The sequence below is a fragment of the Erpetoichthys calabaricus genome, chromosome 3 (assembly GCF_900747795.2).
Source record: "Erpetoichthys calabaricus chromosome 3, fErpCal1.3, whole genome shotgun sequence".
Taxonomy (NCBI): Eukaryota; Metazoa; Chordata; class Cladistia; order Polypteriformes; family Polypteridae; genus Erpetoichthys; species Erpetoichthys calabaricus.
The window spans coordinates 45,997,016-46,016,503 of NC_041396.2; the positions used below are offsets into that span (position 1 = coordinate 45,997,016).

General features: G+C 35.6%; 1 protein-coding gene across 1 annotated transcript in view; it reads left to right on the forward strand.

The window, feature by feature from the left end:
* Positions 1 to 19,488, forward strand: part of nfasca (neurofascin homolog (chicken) a) — a 198,795-nt gene that overhangs the window by 109,795 nt on the left and 69,512 nt on the right. The window contains exons 16-20 of the mRNA XM_051924556.1: positions 2,779 to 2,838; positions 7,368 to 7,492; positions 8,768 to 8,869; positions 12,934 to 13,131; positions 13,281 to 13,351. Coding sequence (XP_051780516.1) covers positions 2,779 to 2,838; positions 7,368 to 7,492; positions 8,768 to 8,869; positions 12,934 to 13,131; positions 13,281 to 13,351 — 556 coding nt within the window. The remainder of the gene's footprint in view (positions 1 to 2,778; positions 2,839 to 7,367; positions 7,493 to 8,767; positions 8,870 to 12,933; positions 13,132 to 13,280; positions 13,352 to 19,488) is intronic.

Sequence of the window (19,488 nt, forward strand, 5' to 3'; positions counted from 1 at the left end):
CGATAGCCAGAAAGGAAAAGACAAGCAGGGACACAGCAGGAAAAAAAATCCTTAAGGAACATGTGTGGTAAAGAATTTCACAAAAAGCTCACACAAAGCTTATATAGGACATAATGCACCATTTAGGACACAAATCATTTTAACAGTATGAACACTGTGCACTGAGATAATGCTCCAAAAAACATAGCACAGCAAATATACATCTTCAATTTTTTCAGATGTTTCTTAGTTGTCAATACCTGACAAATTACATCATGTCTTTTAAATTCTATTTTGTAAAAGCTGATGATTAAATATATTTGTATACAGTAGATGAGGCAAAATCTTAAAGTGATGAGTGCTGAATGAAAAGGGATGAGCAGTGAAAGGTAAGCGACAAATGATATGTGACATGGGGTAATTCTGATGGTTGATAATGGGAGAAGTAAAAAAAAAAATGATAGTGTCTTTAAGTGAACATCATACATATGCAGTTTATGGCTTTCACTACAAAAATTTATGAGACAACATCTCACTGACAAGTGTATGCATTTCAGTATATTGGAGTACAAATTTCAGCACAGACCATACTGTATGTATGGGTAGAATGACAAAATGGCGACTCTTACAATCATTAGCAGCTTATACTGAGGAAATTTTGGATCACTGCACTTTATAATATGTCAGCTACAAAAAAACAATTTCCTGGCTTCACAGTGAGGTATGGCTGAGTTATCTCTGCCTAGATCTGAGAGGAAGCTTATTTGCTGCCTGTCTTTTGAAGCTTTGAGGCATTTGAAAAAAATGCCTGGTTGGTCAGAAATCACAGTGTATAGCTGTGTGAAGCCAGAAGGAGAATAAAGCCTGTTTTGATCAAACAAATACAACACAGAAATATCAGCTATTTGTAACCAATAAAAATCATTGAGAACATCTTACTTAGGATGAAACAGGCCATAGTTGTGAATAGCGACCTCATAAAAAAAATTCTTTGGAACATTTGAGGGTCTTAAAAGGGATGAGCTAAAATATAATATGCCGCCAAGGTCGGAGAGCATAGTTGCCTTTATTATCTAATAACAGATATGTTACTACAACTGAACTGCCCACAGACATGTGGCAGCTCTTCGGTTTGGATGAATACATTTTACACAACTTTTTCTGAAAAAAGTGGCAGCACTGTAAATGTCTGGTTAGATATAGAAAACTTCCAAAACTTGCAAGACCAATATATATCTCCATGATGGCCTAATGACTGAGTAAATTAGTAATTTAAAGTAGAATTTTAAATAGCTTACAAGCCTGCTTAAAAGCAGCAGTGCAGTTATTGATTGAACATAATATGTTTTTGCTTGGATTTAAGAAAGCAAAGTATTCCTCTTTCAGCAGTAAATTTTGAATTGGTTTTGGCTTAATTAGGATATGTACACTGTAAGAGTTAAAATGATACATGGTGTAACTGGGAGTGCAAATAACTTTTGACTTTTAGGCCTGCAAATATGTTAATTATCTAAAATAATGTGTTTTTTGGTTGCTCAATGTCAATATTAACAATATGTTCATAATATTAAAGTATATTAAACATTTATTTCCATACGAACATTGTAGATAGATAGATAGATAGATAGATAGATAGATAGATAGATAGATAGATAGATAGATAGATAGATAGATAGATAGATAGATAGATAGATAGATCATGGTTTATTTGTATAGAAGCTCAAGAAAAATATAAATATTATAACAAACCACAACCCAGATCTGTGCCAAAGGTTTACATTGAAAGGCATTAACATTTGAAAGAACAGGTCCATAGTGATAGAATTGGATTCCTTTCAAAATTCCCCTGGTTGAAGTCACCAGCATTCTGGGGTCAGAATAATTAATGATTAGGTTGGGTTTATTACTACAAAAACAACATTTATTTACATAGCACGTTTTCATCCAAGGGATATTTAACTAAAGTGTTTCACAGCTAGCAAAATAAAAAATAGAAGTAATTATAGTAACTGTGGAGTATTTTTTATGTAGTCCTAAATCACACTTTACATGACTCGGTGTGCTTTAACAAGCCCTGTTTGACAACCTATGTCCTCAGAGTCTCTTTTAAGACATGGAGAAACTCCATAAAAACCTTACAGGAAAAAATGAAGAAATCTTGGGAAGAGCAATTTAAAGGGAGAACTCCCTTCCAGGTAGGATAGGCATTCAGTAGGTGTCAAATCAGAGTCAATAATCGTGTGGCTTCAGAATATTTACACTATGTACACAATAAGCCAATGATATTTTGTCATGCAATCAAAGAGCCAATTCAGATGAAAAGTACAATAGTCTATATATCTCTGTATCTCAAGCACTGGGAAGTTAAGTGGCATCCTCAAGGTCACAAAGTGAATCAATGATTGGGACTAAACCGGACTAAACCAGTCACATTGTGCTAAAAATTCAACCAGAGATGCAGTTCAAGGAAAAACTGTTTATATGAGATGCCTCATGAGCAAATAAATAATCAGGCTACATTTTTTGTTCCAATTTTGGCCAATTATAGGAGAATAACAATGGGAATTACCTACTGAAACTGAAACCAATTGAGGCAAGAAAATGGTTAATAGGCTTTCATCCTAACTGATTTTGGGCTTTAGTATATGGCAACATAAATGTTTCTTCTACTATAAATAAACCTCTTCAGTTTTCTGCAACATTTTGATTAATATGTCTTACAAAATTTCCTTGTAATGACTAGTTTTTCTATGTTATAATCATCTTTTAATTATTATTTTTATGTTGCCCTTTTTGAAGAACTTTGGTACAGACTATAAGTAATTGGTTCAAGGAGGTGGAAAGCTTGTTCTACCCAAGGTAGGGTTCTTATTACCCTCAGTAAATAATTAACCAGAATCCATAACGCCAACCCTTAAAGTATTATCTGCTTCCACCATGCATTGAAGTAAAACACATTTAATTTTGTACTAACGATCTATTTTTATTTTGTTCTATTTTCTTTTTTACACAATATGAGATGCAGATGCTACAGTCACAAGCTTTAACATCATTTAGAGTTGCATATTCTAATTCACTATAAAATATTTTAACATCTCCGACATTAATGTCACTCATAAAGAAAAGTTCAGCTGAAGACTTGAAAATGTGTGAACTGTATTGCTAGGTGTTTTTTGAAAGAGAAACTATTTATATGTTCCCCTTTAAACTGCAGATATTTTGGAAAGATATGCCTAGGTTTTATACTTGACATGTATATTTAAAATATAAAAAATACATACATAGCTATACTAGCAGACAAAAGTTTTAAAACACACCCATTTTTCCAGATGTTGTTGAAATTTAAGCAGTTCAAGTCCAGAGAATAACCTGAAATGGTACAAATGTAAGTAGTAGTTTTCAGTGTTATACAAAAAAGGCCTTTTTCAGGAAACAAGTATTGGTTTAGCACTAGAATTACCAGAGCCTACGAAAAAACTCGTAGATCCGGCCCACCTTAAATCGCTTCTTAAAACTATTCTCACCTCTCCGCCAGCGTCTTTTGTCATCTAAATGTACTGTTAAAGACATGCTGCAAGCAGCCGGCTATTCCATCCCCCCACTGACTTAGAACGTAAACGAACTTCTCCCAGCTCATGCCTTGATTGATTATCTGGGAATGAAGTGGAGTTTTAGATTGGAAATAATAAATCGTTATTTGGAACACACACATTTCATGTGTGTTGCGTTTCTATAATAATCTGTGTAAACACATTTTTAAAACAGAAACGTTTTTTATATTCTAGTAACAAATGACAAAATGTAGGCATAAACTATATAATGTATGAAGCCTGAAGTCCAAATATCAAAGAAACACTTTCCCAAAAGGTACAAAAAAAAAAGCCGCCAACAAAAAAAGCCGCCTTAGTGTGTGACATCGACACTCATTTACTACGACTTTTGCAGTGGCGCAACAGTATCAGTTGCTGACTAGCAATCAAAAGGTCATGAGTTTGATCCTGCATGACTCCCTTTTGAGAAGTGAAGTGTTTTTATTTTTACAATTTTAGAATAACAAGATACATTTGATTTCAGTCTGTAACAGCCGGTGTAATTTATGATATTTGCAATGGTTAGCTTTGGTTTTTTTTTTTTAATTCACTTTTCATTCTCTGTCACGTTCAGGATCCTTCCCTACCACCCTCCACCCCCCCCCCAAACCACCTGACACTGCTGTTTTCACATAAAGACGCGCTATAGCTCTGCAGTGTATCATGATACATACGACCACGTTTTTTTTCCCATAATCTTGCCAGTCCCCACATGTTGCTGTATGCTGTTTCTTTTGTACTCCAGGACATGCAGAGGAAAGCATAGTAAAGAGTAGTAACTTCAGCGCCATATGCAATCATCAGACACTCCCCATCTGTCACTGCTGTTTTCACATAAAGACACGCTATAGCTCTACAGTGTACTTGTGACGGCATTGTCGTACCAATGCTTGCAAACTGAAGTGTCTGCATGCACTTTTCTTGGCATTATACGTGTATTTTTTGAGCATGCCCATGTAGCTCAAACACAGGAACATATGTTGATGTAAAAGTATAACAAAACAAGTGCACTTTTTTTCAAGACTATAACCGAAGAAAAAAGAAAGCAAGTTACAGTAGGTGGTTGATATGACAGCTTGCATGGTGCAATGCTAAGAACTGCTGATTTCCATTCCGTGCTATATAACTGTTAACTGTTAACATTTGAATCTGATGATTGCATATAGCGCTGTTTTATTCAGTGTGCGCAAGAACATGCAGGTGGCCAGTTGCTGCATGCTACAACGCACATTTTAAAAAAAGAAAGAGACAAATATATGTGACGTTTTGAAGAAATCATTTTATGACGCGAATAGTACCAATCAGAAAACATCGTTGAAGTAATGCAATATTATTTGAAAACGAACAGCGTCAGGTTGGGTGTGAAGTTATACTGGCGCTGTTTGAGTCAGATCAGAAGCTGAATAAGCTGAACAAGCTCCTGTTCTGACTGTTTAAGTAAAAAGCATGAATTAATCAACAGACATAACCGCGATCAACATTTTAAACTTAACGATTTACAGTGCATACCAATTTATAAATTTTATGTCCGTTTGAGGAAAAAAAAAAAACACTTTCTTCAATGCTGGGAAGCGAACTCGCGACTCTGTAGCACGGCAGGGTTGCTGTGCTCCAAGTCAGCAAATCTTAGCGTTAAGCCACGGAAAGTGTTGTAGCATCCTTGAACCTTTTGTGAAAGTGTTTATTTGATGTTTGGACTTCAGGCTTCACACATTCTATAGTTTATGCCTACATTTTGTAACATTTATTACTAAAATATGAAAAAGTTTCTGTTTTAGCAATGTGTTTACACAGATCCCAAGGGGAAATTCACAAAGTATCTATCTATCTATTACTGTAGAAACGGAACACGCATGAAATGCGTGTATTCCAAATAACGATCTATTATTTCCATTCTAAAACTCCAGCAGTTAAGTCACTCCCAGATAATCAAACAAGGCATGAGCTGGGAAAACTTAATGAACGTTCTGCGACGGTGGGGGATGGAATAGCCGGCTACTTGCTGCCCGTCTTAATTGGCACATTTAGATGACAAAAGAGAGGTGAGAACGGTTTTAAGGTGGGCCGGATATACGAGTTTTTTCGTAGACTCTGGTAATTCTAGTGTTAACAACTTACAGCTTTCTACAGCAATTGAGGGTAATTGAGCTTTGAAAGTTCATGCAAACAATTGCTACAGGTGTTCCAACCTTTGTTGATTACTTGCAGACTATCTGTAGAAAACCAGAACAAACTGTGTTGCCAAAACCTCTGAAGCATTATTTGTATAATAGTGCATTGTATATTGCTATCATAAATGAGAGAAAAAGTCAATTAATAACAGAAGACACATCATTATAACCCATTATTAGTGAAGGTCTTTTCCTTTAGAGAAATTGCAAAGAAAGCCAAGGTGTCAGTGACTACAGTTCCCTACATCATCAAAAGGATATTGGAAACTGGGTGGAATTCTGACAGGCATGATCTGGTAGACTCAAATCCACAACAGAACTAGAAGGCAAGTTTCTGAGACAACAGTTTGTGTGATAGGTGTCTCACTGGACAGCAGCTTCAAGCACAGCTGAATAGTGGTTGAAGTAAGCAAGTCTTAGTTTCTACACTTTAATTTCAGAGTACATTGTGTTTTTGAACTGCGTACGTTTTAATAAAAAATGGAAAAATAGGAGTGTTTTTAAAACATGTAACCATTGTAGCAATGGCTTTCTTACTGCCGCTCGCTATGTTAAACCTGCAGCTCAAACTCTTCTCATCACAGTTAAAAGTATATGCTGATTTTGTGTGTAATATGGTAGTTCCCGTTTAAACATGACATGTGTATCTGGAGAGAAAGTCACCCATCCCCACCATGTTGGTTTATAGCCTTTTTAACAGATTTCACAGAGAATATAAAAACAAGGATGACTTCTAGTTAAATGATCTTTATTTAACCCAACTTTATCTCTGTTATTTGGCATATATTGTCTGTCCTTAGTTACCATCAGTCTCATGAGCTCAAGGTAAGTTCATATTCAGTGTCTTTTGTGGCTATCCCTTTAGTCACAATAAAGCCCAACAATATTTACAGAATTATATTCAATTCAATTCTGAAGCAACCTTAAATTCCCATAGTCATTCAAGAATGCAAAATCCAGCCTTGTGAAAAATGTACACATCAAAAGCACCAGTGCCCAATAAATTCTTTTAATGTTAAAGTAACTCCTTGTATATATGGAGTTTCTATATATATACTTTTTTTACACCAGGTGATTTTGCTGTGCAGAATCTTTTGTAGTCATCTCACATAACTGCAGCTTTAATGAGCACAGCTCCTGAGAGTTCTGAGTTGGGAGCAGGCCTTGACCTTTGATACTTGGGACATAATGTAATTGTGGGTAAGATACAGGGGAAAAACCAAACAACACAAAACTTAATTAAGTCCTAACAATATGGCTTTAATTTGCTTTACGTGGGTAATCAGTGACATAGGCAAACAGTTTTTCTGTTCTTAACATTTCCTTGTATTGAATGACTGTCTCCTCTACTTGTGATTAGTCTTTTTAAAATATTTCTGTGACCCTCAGTCATTACACCTTGAACATTAGAATTGGAAATTTCACCAAGATTTTATTATAATTGCTTTCACTTTACCCAGTAGAGCCCATGTTTAAAAGGGAATAATAGCTTTGCCAAAAGCTTCTGTACATTGCTCCACAATATTGTTTGCCTTCTTCACTTAAGAGAATTTCATGTTGACTGCCAGCTTTTCTTTTGTCTACTTAATTCACATCCATATTCTTTTCACATCTTATGCTCTAATAGGATGAAGAAAGATGAAGAGTCATTGACAGTTACCAATGTCAACGAGCAAGATGAGGGAGTTTATACCTGTATTGTGAGCACTGAACTTGATTCAGATTCTGCCAAAGCCCGCCTTACTGTCCAGGGTATGTAAATGGCAGCCTTCATGGCAAAAGTGTATTAAAAAGAGTGTGTGCCTTAAATAGGTTAGTAAAGTCAGTACCTGTGTTATATGATTTGTGTTTGTTACTGCTTTGTCTTTCATTTTTTTTTCATGGACATTTACGTTCGTTTAAGGGTTCTGAAAGGTGGCCGTATCTTCTTGCAATAACAGTTTTTTGAAAAAAAAAAAAGTTTATTTAAAAATAAAAAAAAATTTCACATCTTTAACACAACTATATTTTGTTTTCCTTGCATTTGCCAGGATTTTGTGTAGTTTTATTGCAGCAATTTCTGTGGCGTGCTACAGTTGACATCCAGGTGAATGCTACATGTATCATTTGGTGTCAAGAGTAGAAAGATAGGCTCGATACACTTAGTGGTATCCTACTTTGTTACTAGTGCATTTTTGTTTATCGTTTTCCTAGTTAAGATACTGTGCTTCAGCTCTTGATTTTTATAACTACTTTAAGGCTTGATGACAGATCAACTTGGCTTTTTGGTTAATGTGCTTTGTGCATCTTTCAACAACAATTTTCATCTTCTGATCCTTATTCATAAAAATTTGCTTTAGTTCTTTCTGTGGCAGAATAACCTGGATTATTGTCTTAAAACAGCTGGAGAATAAGGGACCATTGTATATAGTGAAAATTTACTGTGATCGGTATGGCTGGAAGTAAAGCCAATATGCCTGTGGTATGCAAGCAGTGGTTTCTGCCTTTAAAAAGCAACCAAATTTACCATTTTTTGGATTTGAAGAAGCATGTATTGCAAAAAGAAAAACTGACGAAATGTTTACTTTTTCACATTTTACTACTATATTAAGAATCGTGTTACTAATTAATTTTAATTAATTGATTAATTAATTTGATGAATTACAATGTTGACAGTGTGCTTTAACTACTAATATTTTCAAACTGCAGAGAGAAGTCTTGAGGATTTTTCATTATTTTTCCCATAAAACCCCTTAACAGTAGTACTAAATATCCTCTACTAACTTTTGATTTTAACCTTTTATCACAGATGATCCAACTTCTCGCATTGTGCCTGAAATTAAAGGTAATTTTTTTGTATTTTGCAATAATTAAATAGAATAAAGGTGATGTAATTGGCAGTGGATGATATGCAGCCAATCAGCTACATCATCAGCTCAGGAGTTTATTGTTTTATAAGTTAACACTGCCTTTAACTGGAGGAAGAGGATAAAGCAAAAACTCTTTTTTTATTATTGTATTTTAAATCTCTGCATCCATATTTCACAGACCGTCCAGAGCCCCCTACAGATCTAGAGCTCACAGACCCCTCAGAAAGGAGTGTGCGACTTACCTGGGTTCCAGGAGATGACAACCACAGTCCCATAAAAGGTCTGGCTAGTTATATTAAATGCAAGTTGTAGTTGTTGTATGTGAAATTGTTTACCTATTTTATGGATCTATTTATTTAAATAATTTAATGCTTTCTTTCAAAGTTATGACTATAAATGGACTATAGCATAATTCCATGTCAAATCAACTGATTTTCCAGAAATCCCACGTACTTTGTTTTCAAAAAATTCTGAAAAAAATAACCAGCTGTACCCATGTTATCCAGGAGACGCCCTGTAAAATTATGTTTTGATGTAAGATCAATACTTTCCAAGATACAGCCAATTTTGTGAGGGGGAGTGTCAGATTTCATAGTTTTATTTTTTCATCAATTTCACAAGACCACATCTCAAGAACTAAACCACCTACCTAGCAGGTTCAGATTTTGCATACTGGTACGTAGCAAAATCAAAATGTTTGGTACAGATGACTCCACATGGTAATCACAGACCTTCAAAAATGGAACACAAATATTTTGCATATTTGGCTTTGCCATGTTTAGCCCCTTCAGAAAGCATATTTCTAACTGATACAGCCTGCTGACATTTTTTCCATGTTTAGATACCTACACTGGGCTTTTCAAAAGGTTATAAACAAACAAGACACTGCATCTGGGTTCGACCAGAAGACTTCTCGAATGTACAAAAAAAATGTGGGCAGACCAGTATTTAATAATAAATCACCAAAGGCACATTAAGCACAACACATGAACAACAGCTGCTTGATTTATCATTAAATACAACACTAGTTACAATGAAATGTTAACATCTTGGTATATTGCAGCAGGAATGCAACCCATTTCATTTCTTTTCAATCAAAGTGCAGAGTGTAAGGCATCTTTGTCTTTGAGATCAAGATGGTACTGCCTCCTACTGACTGTTGTAGGTGCGCTAAGCAGTGCAATGGCACACTGTAATGCCACCAGCAAATGTCATCTCTAAGTGGCCAATGAAAAGACTGCAGGACACTTTGGATACATGAAACGTATCAGGATGTCTGATTCTGCTTCATTCACTCTTGTCACAAATCACACCAATTCAACATTTTTCATCATACATGCACCCAGCATAGCCTCCAATAGGACACTAGTCTAATATGAGGGACGCATCTGATCTATCAGAAGTGTGTGATCGTGAAAGGGCAGGATCTCAGCAGCAGCTTCAGCGATGAATATTCAGACAGTGAATTGATTGTCTTCACCAGACACCCAGCTGACTTTGAGTTTGCCATCTTTTGTAGGGATATAACAGTGGTATTCTACCAGGTACTCTTTTGGCCTTGGAGAATCTCATTTTCTGTTTGACAACACAAGATAGGATGTCATAATTTGATATGAAAAAAAGTTTGACATTTTTGATAACTTACTGATTGAAAACTCAGTGATTACCATTATTGACTCATGGCACATATGTTTAGTGAGAATGGAAAATAAACATGGAAGATTTGCATAAGAAAAGTAAGATTTGAGCTTTGAAAAAGAAGGAATAATGTAGAATAAATAAATAAAAAAATTCACATTCCCACATGCCATTAGGGTGCTCAGAAAATGAAATCCAAAGTGATTTTTTGGATTTGAGAGGTCTGCTGTTTAAACCCTAATACGGTTATTTTTCTGTTTTTTGCTTTTTCAGAAAGCCTATTTAGTTGTCTGAATAAGGAAAAAAAATCAAAAGTCTGTGTTGGTTGCAAATATGTTTCGGAGGCCTAAACATAGCCAAGCCAAAAACTCAAATGACCATGCAGGGTCATCTGGACCAAATGTTTTAATTTCTCTACATCTATCTATTATAAAAAGAAATCCTGTCCTGGAAAGCAAAAAGCAAGTCTACGATACGTGATCTTCTCAGAAGACATTTTAAGACCCGTGAGACCAAAGACACGCCCTACTTACAATCTATCAAATAGGACAATAGGCAGCAAAACATTCAGTCTTGTGAAGAATTTGAGCACACACAGATCCAGGGCTCTCAGCGCATATAAAACGTATAAGGACAGTACGTAAAAAATTAAATGTCGACATCTAAGCGAAGAAGAAAGCAGCGCGGAGAAAAGAGACTCAAATGCGTTGGACAGAAAAAAGAGCAAAAAAGAATAGTCGAGGTGCAAATTCAGAAAATAAGGAAAGTAATTATCAGCCCGGAACAAGTAGAATTGAAAAAAAAGCACGTCCAGTCCGGCTCAGAATTAAAAGACAATGAGTAAAGGAAAGTAGAACTTCATAAAGACGTTTACAAACATTGGCGCTAAACACATGCAGAGCAGGTTAGAGACTATGAAACCAGTGAAATTAGAAAGGCTCAAAAAAAAAAAAAACGGCACTATACACATGTGGAATAAGTTAAAGGATATGAAAGTAGGAAAATTAGAAAATATGAAAAAAGAAAATAAAGATCGCAGTAGCGCAAACAAAGAAACTGCCTCATTTGACTATGCACCAGTCTAACTTTGGTTTTGCACAATAATTACTACACTATTGCACCTTAACACTTAATTCTACTTTATTCACATAATTTTACTTATTTATTATGTTCTACTATACTGTTATCTTTCAATCTATGACTTTTTGTTAATCTGATATTCTTCTAACTTTGCACAGTTTTTGATAAGCAGATCAGAATGCATTTCACTGTGTGTTGTCCTGTATAACTATGCATGTGACAAATAAAGAATCTTGAGAATTTCAAAAATGGAGTTTACCGCACGTGCATTTATTGGTTACTTTGTTCATGTATATATATTTATCTGTCTGCTTATTTAAAAAGCTAAATTTACCCCAGGAGTAAAAAACGTTCTGTCTAGCCCTTGTACAAAAACCTAGACAAAAGCTGAGGTATCACCTTGGTAACCCCATGTACTTTTGGAACTGTGAGAGGAAAATAGCATGACTTTACAGACAGGAGTCCAATGCAGAACTCTACTTACTTTTTTACTTTGTAAAAAAAAAAATATTAACTGCTGATGATGTAGATCATTTTGTCTGTGCTGAAATTCCAAACAGAGAAACCTATCCTGACCTCATTAAAACGATTCAGCATATTGGGACTCGCAAGATTACAAATATTGTTTTTACAGAAGTTCTGAAATAAAAGTGAAACTAATGAAATAGCAACAGTTCAAAGAAAAAAAATCTTAAAAGTGTGTATCCAGAAAACCAAACAAGGGGGTTGGCGAGCAAATTAATGTACCAGCATACAAGATCTGAGCCTGCTTGGTCGTTTAGTTACTGAGCTATGGACATGTGAAATTTGATGAAAAAATGAAGCCAAGATAAAACTGACACCCTCCCTTCTGTCGGTAACCTGGCTGAATATTGGAAAGTATTGACCTTACATCAAAATTTTTTACAGGGTGTCTCCTGACTAACATGGGTACGCCATTGGTTGATATGTCATAGAATGACCCAGTAAAGTAGTAACTTGTTTAGTGCCATTTTGTTAAAATTTTGTTATACTTAATAAATGAAATATATTAAATGTAAAAATAAGATAACGAGAATAAAAAGACAAAAGTAGAAGAGCATGTAAAAGTACTTGTAGTGGACAAAGAAGGTCTTTTTCATTACTGTGACATTAAATAAAAATTCTGCATTGTTTAAGAAGTGTCTGGATACTTTGATAGTCCAGCTGCATGTGTCATAATAACATGACCTCAAAATGGGCTAGAAAGGGTTGCAGTGCTAATGCCATTGTCAAAGTCATTTCTTTGTTTTACATATGTAACTGCGCAAAGAACAATAATAATACAACGAAATAGGCTTCCCGCATATTACTCCTACTGGTGCTGAGCCCAGCAGTGTGTATTTCACATCTGTGGTTCATCTAACAAATCTTCAATGAAGAAGGAGTTTGAGAATGTAGCACTTGCCAACACTATTAAAAACTTAAAACAATGTTTCTTATTATAAGGGCATTTGAAAGGTAACCCATTGATATTTTTGTAGTTTCTGTAATTTATTTTATTATTTTATACTGCAACTAAAGGTATTACATATGACTTGTACACTTGTGATAAAAAAAATGGTTACACAGAAAAACTGCAGTGGTAAATTGGCTTATCCTCCACAGAATTTCTTGTGCAATATGAGGAGGATCTTTGGGAACGTGGAAAGTGGAAGAATCTTACCAGCTATCCCGGAAACCTCAACTCTGTCATTTTGCCTCTGTCCCCATATGTAAACTATCAATTTCGAGTCATTGCCATCAATGAGATTGGTGCTAGCAGACCTAGTCGGCCATCTGAGCGCTATAGAACCAGTGGAGCACGTAAGTGTTACCCAGAGCCAGGGCAAGATTGTTAGTGGTAAAAGAACACACATTTTCTAACTAGACAGCAAAACTGTTACACAGACCTTTATAAAGGTCCTTTTTAAAATTACTTAATTTTTCTCATTTTACTTAAATTTGTGTTTCAGCGCCCGAAGTGTACCCTCAAAAGATACGTGGTGCTGGATCAAGGAAGAACAACATGGAAATTACCTGGGAGGTGATTATCTTATTTTACAATAAAGTTAAACTCCAAAGTATACGATAATAATATTAGATATGAAACTATGGACTGCATTTTCTAAATCTGTGACACAAATAATACAACTTGTAGTCGTCACCTCTCAGTCACCCTGAACTAAATAAGTGAGTGTGAAAGTCAAAATGGTCACCCCTTATTTTCTATAATACATATAAACTTTTTAAAAATTACAGAATATTAAGAAATTTTAATGAAAGTAGGTTATGTACATGTAAGTTACTCTTTTGCCTTTCATAAATAAGCCTTAAATATTACTTCTATTATTCTTTTTTTTATATAATTTTATTGATTTTATTGAAATCACACAACATTCCATACAAATAGATCAATTTTACAAAATTAGGATTGAAAACAAATCAACACCCACCCCTGAGAAAGAGAGCATGGGCAGCAGAATAAAACTTAAAGCTAGTAAAAATAAGTAAATAGATGAATTAATAAGTGAATAAAAATAAATGGAGAAGAGAAAGAAATGGGGAGAGAATTCTGCTTTCTCAGTGCTTTAAAAGCTTATTCTAAAATGTTATTGATTAGATCCTGCCAGGTTCTGAAAAATTTCTGCACAGATCCTCTAAATGAGAATTAGATTTTTTCCAATTTCAAATAATATATAACATCAGTTACCCACTGACTTAAAATAGGAGAGTTAGGATTCTTCCAGTTTAGCAAGGTAAGTCTACATGCCAATAGTGTAGTAAAGGCAATCAGTTTGTTTGTCCTTCTCCACTTTAAGCCCATCTGGGAGTACACCAAACACAGCTGTTAATGGGTTAGGAGGGATTGTGACACCAAGGCTGTCTGAAAGGCATTTAAAAATTTTGGTCCACAATGATGTTAATTTGGTGCAGGCCCAAAACATGTGACCCAGTGAGGCTGGAACTTAATTGCAGTGTTCACAGGTTGGATCTTGCCCTGGAAACATTTTGGACAATTTTAAACGAGACAGATGTGAAAATATATCATTTTGATTTGAATAATTGTATTCTTTGTGCATATGGAGCTCGAGTGAATTCTCTGCATTGCTACCTTTCACTCCTTTTCTGAGATGTTGAGTGAAAGATCCTTTTCCTACTGTCCTCTTGGATCTTTGAAAGGGAAGGACTGTAAAATGGTTTTATATGTTGCAGAAATACTGTCTAAGTCCTTGAAACTGAGCAATATTTTTCCATCATAGTGTTTTCCAGACATTAAAAACTGCATATGTTTGCGAGGGTTGAAAAAGGTGGTTCTCGTGCAGAGGTGCCACCGATAAAAGATTCTCTATCTTAAAATGCTTCCTACATTGGTTCCAGATTCTGAGTGAGTGAAGCACAATTAGGAATGTAAAGAAGTACTGCAGGATTTTATTTCTATTACAGACCAAGCCTGTATATGTTCATCTATTTGTGTCCATGTCCAGGTTTTTATAGTTTGTACATTTGCTGCCCAGTAATAAAATTGAAAGATAGGTAGAGCCGTGCCACCTTCTGCCTTTGGCCTTTGTAGGGTCGCTCTTTTGGATACGTCAATGTTTTGAATTCCAAATAAATGTGGTTATGGTTGAATCTAATTTCTTAAAAAATTATTTATTGATGTATATTGGAATGTTTTGAAATAACGAGAGGCTTAGGGAGGATATTTATTTTAACAATGTTAATTCTTCCAGTTAAAGTGAGATGAAGGGTTGACCATTTTTGCAAGTTAAAGTGAGATGAAGGGTTGACCATTTTTGCAAGTCTTGCTTATTTTTTTCCATACAGACGGCAAAATTTTGTTGATAAAGAGCTTTATGTTTACTTGTGATGTTTACCCTTAGATATTTAAACTGATCTGCAATGATTAAAGGGTAGGTGTCCAATCTAATATTGTGTGCTTGAGAATTCACTGGAAAGAGCATACTTTTAATCAAATTAATTCTGAGACCAGAAATCTTTTGAAATTCTGTTAATGCTGATAGGACTGCACAGTATTTTGTGAGTCAGATATATACAGTACCATATCATCTGCATATAGAGAAATTTTCAGTTCAAGTCCTTCTCTGATAATCCCCTTTATCTTATAAGCATTTCGACAGTGAACTGCCAGTGGCTCAATGGCGATTGCAAAAAGTAGTGGTGACAAGGAGCATTCTTGTCTGGTACCACGTTCTTGTTTCAAGTAGTCTGAATTAATGTTGTTAATACAAACTGAAGCTTCTGGATTGGTATACAGTAGTTTGATACATGCACAAATGTTCGGGCCAAACCCCACTTTCTCCAATGTAATGAAAACGTAGTTCCATTCAATCATATCAAATGCTTTTTCTGCACTCATGGATAATAATATCTCTGGGATGTTTGACTTTGCTGGTGAATATATTACATTAAACAGGCGTCGAAGATTGGACGTTAAGTGTCAGCCTTTAATAAATCCAGTTTAATCTTGTGATATTACCAAAGGCAGCACTTTCTCCATCCTTCTAGCTAGGACTTTGGAGAGTATCTTAACATCATTATTCAGAAGTGACATTGGCCTGTATGATGCACATTGTAATACGTCTTTATTTTGTTTAGGAAAGACTGTAATTAATGCTTGGCGAAAAGTTTGAGGTAGAATTTCATTGTCTCTAGCTTCTGTGAATGTTGTTAATTAAAGGTGAGCTAGCTGAGTGGAGAGCTTCTTATAAAATTCGGCAGGGTAGCCATCAGGGCCTGCTGCTTTCCCACTCTGAAGTGACTTTATAGCAGCTAGTAATTCTGATAGTGCCAACGGTTTATCCAATTCCTCTGCACTAAGAGTATCTATTTGTGGTATCTGTAATGCATCCAGAAATACATTAGATTGTGTCTTGTCATCTTTAAATTCAGTAGAATATAAGGATGTATAGTAGTCTCTAAATGTGTGAATTATATTTTTATGGTCAATGATTTTGTCTCCGTTTGTGTTGGTGATTGCTGGGATTGCATTGTGAACTTCTTGCTTATGGATTTGTTGAGCTAAGAGCTTATTAGCTTTCTCTCCATGTTCATATTAATGATGTCTTGATATAAAAATGAGTTGTTCAGTTCCTTTAGTTGTCAAGAGGTTGAGTTCTGAATGCAGAGCCTGCCTTTTCCTATGAAGAGCCTCACTTGGACACCTGGCATGTTCTTGATCTGTTCTGGTAATTTCGCTGGTTAGCTTTGATACCTTCTTGGTTTCCAATTTATTTCTGTGGGAAGATATGAGATAATCTGTCCTCTTAAGAAGGCCTTCAGGGTTTCCCAGAGTATTCCTGCAGAGACCTCTGAGGATGTATTTGTCTCTAGAAAAAAACTGATTTATCTTGATATAAATTCTGTACAGTTCTCGTCTGCTAAAAAAAGTGGGTTAAGACGCCATCTGTGGGATGAGTATGTGGAGCATAATGATTTTAGCTCCAAGATCAGAGGGGCATGGTCGGAAATAACAATAGCGTCGTACTTGCAGGATTTAATCGTAGGTAAGAAATTGTTATCTACAAAGAAATAATCAGTTCTTGAGTAGAAATGATGCACTGGTCAGTAGAAGGAATATGCTCTTAAGTTTGGGTTTAGAAGTCTCCAGGGGTCTGATAAGTTTTGGTCAGTTACAAACTGTGTAATTGTCTTTGCAGTGTTAGATGTTATCACCCCTGTCGCAGGAGACCTATCTAGGTCTGGATTTAAAACACAATTAAAGTCCCCAGCCATTATAATTTTATGAGTGCTCACATTGGGAATGGATGCAAATACATTTTGGATGAAGACCCTATCATCCACATTGGGTGCATAAACATTTTTTAAAATCACTTTACAATTAAATAAATTACCCATGACAATCATGTATCTCCCTTCAGGATCACTTTTGGTAAACAAAGTCAAAATGCATTTATAAAGTGAGTTTCCTGAAAATATATTTTTTTTAATTGATGCCTTTAAAGTATTCTTAATATCAGAAAAAGTGACCTGTAAGTAGAATAGCAGATTTCAATATTAAACACTTAATCTTGCCATTCAGCAGTTAAACTTCTGAATTTTCGTTTTCATTCTCAGTTGTATTAACAATATGGTTTTCCTGGAATCTTTTGGAATGTTTCTAATTGTAATTTTGGTTGTTTTATTTTATTTTGTTCTGGTTTGTGTTTTTGTTTTTCTGACAGTTAATAATAATAATAATAAATAATAATAATAATAGTAAGAATAAGATTAATAATACATTTTATTTACATAGCACTTTTCCCATGCTCAGACAGCTTCAATAAATTCAAAATGAACAGGGAATATACAGCATATACATTTTATTTTGTTTTTGATTATCTCAGAATGGGGACAGTCAGGTTGTTTAAAGTTGTTAATTTTATTCCTGGTTATAGTGTTCACAAGTGGCCGTTCCTGCCTATATAAGATGGTGCCACATATCTGTTATTATCCTGGTATTGCATCAAAGAAGAACAAAAATACTAATTTTATTAAAGCAGTTATGGAACTTTGTGGCAGAAAATTATTTTTGTTACCTTATTGTGAATTTGTCTCACGTTTTGGTTTTAATGCCTTGATTTCTGAGTCTTTCTTGTTTTCAAATTCCTCCCTGTCTCCTAATAAAGATTTTGCACTTCTCTTTGGTGCTGCCTACTATCAGTCTTTTCTTTTAAAAATCATAGTGATTTCAGGCAGTCCTGTCACAATGAATTGAACTGAATTGAATTACTTTATGGTCATTATACACAGTACAACTCCACCAAAAACAATAATCTTCACATAGAATGACAATAATAGCACAATAAAAATCTACAATACAAAAACATAAGTACAATGTACATATGCATAGAGTGCAAAGAGCTCTACTGGGAGCACTTAATGGACTGATTATGTGCCTTCATAGAACTTGGGATAAAATTCTCTGATCCTTAAGGTCCCTTAAGGTCCATGCATGTAAGCCTCTATAGCGTTTGCCCGATGGAAGAAGTTCAAATAGACTTTGGCATGGGTGAGTGGAATCCATGCAGATGCCAGTGGCTTTCCTGAGGCAGGGTGGGCTGCAGATGTCCTCCAGGGCTGTAAGCTGCACCCTGATAATCTTCTGTACTCTGGACACAACCCGCTATAGAGCTTTCTAATCAGCAGCTATATAGCTGAGATACCACAAGCAAATACAATGTGTCAAAATATTCTCTGTGGTGCAGCAGTAGTAAGTCAGCAGCACCTGTCGACGGAGGCCAGCTTGTTTCACATTCTTAAGAAAAACAGCTATGGTTGCTATGCCTTCTTCAGCAGTGCCATAGTGTTAGCAGTCCATGAAAGGACCCTGGTGATATATATCCCCAGCAAGCCAAAGCTTAATACACACTCCATCCAGTCCCCACTAATGTAAATTGCAGCATGATCCTCAACATGTGATCTTTTGAAATCGATGATGAGCTTCTTGGTCTTCCCTATGTTGAGGGATGGGTTGTTCACACAGCATCATCTCACCAGATTTTTCACCTCCACTCTATAGGCTGATTTGTCATTATTAGAAATTAGCCTAGTCGCTGCTGTGTCTTCTGCAAATGTTATGATGGTATTGGTGGTATACTGTATGTAGGTACACAGTCATGGGAGTAGAGGATGGGGCTTAGTACACAGCCTTGTGGTGTGCCCATGTTCAGGGTTATGGTGGAGGCGAAATTGAAGCCTAATGGTGCTCTTACAGGAACCTGAGAATCCAATTACATAGTTGTACCTGAGGCCCAACTGGTAGAGTTTATGGATGAAATGGGAGAGGACAGTAGTATTGAAAGCAGAGTTATAGTATACAAATGGCATCCTCACATATGTGCCCTATCCCTCTAGATGAATCAGGGCTATCTGCCTAGCTAGAGATACGACATCCTGTGTAGATCTATTAGTTCTGTAAGCAGATTGATATGAGTCCACATGCCCTTGGTATCCATGCTGTACAAATGATCTTCCACGCTTTTTCTGTAGATGTCTTTGGCCTTTTTTAGGTTTGACCTGGTAGCACTGTAGGCTATGGGATCCCCAGATTTAAATGCCTGGTTACAAGCTTTTAAAAGGTGTTTCACCTCTTTGTTCCTCCATGGTTTCGTATTTGGAAAAAGTTTTATGTTTTTCTTCGTAGTGACATTATCCAAACAG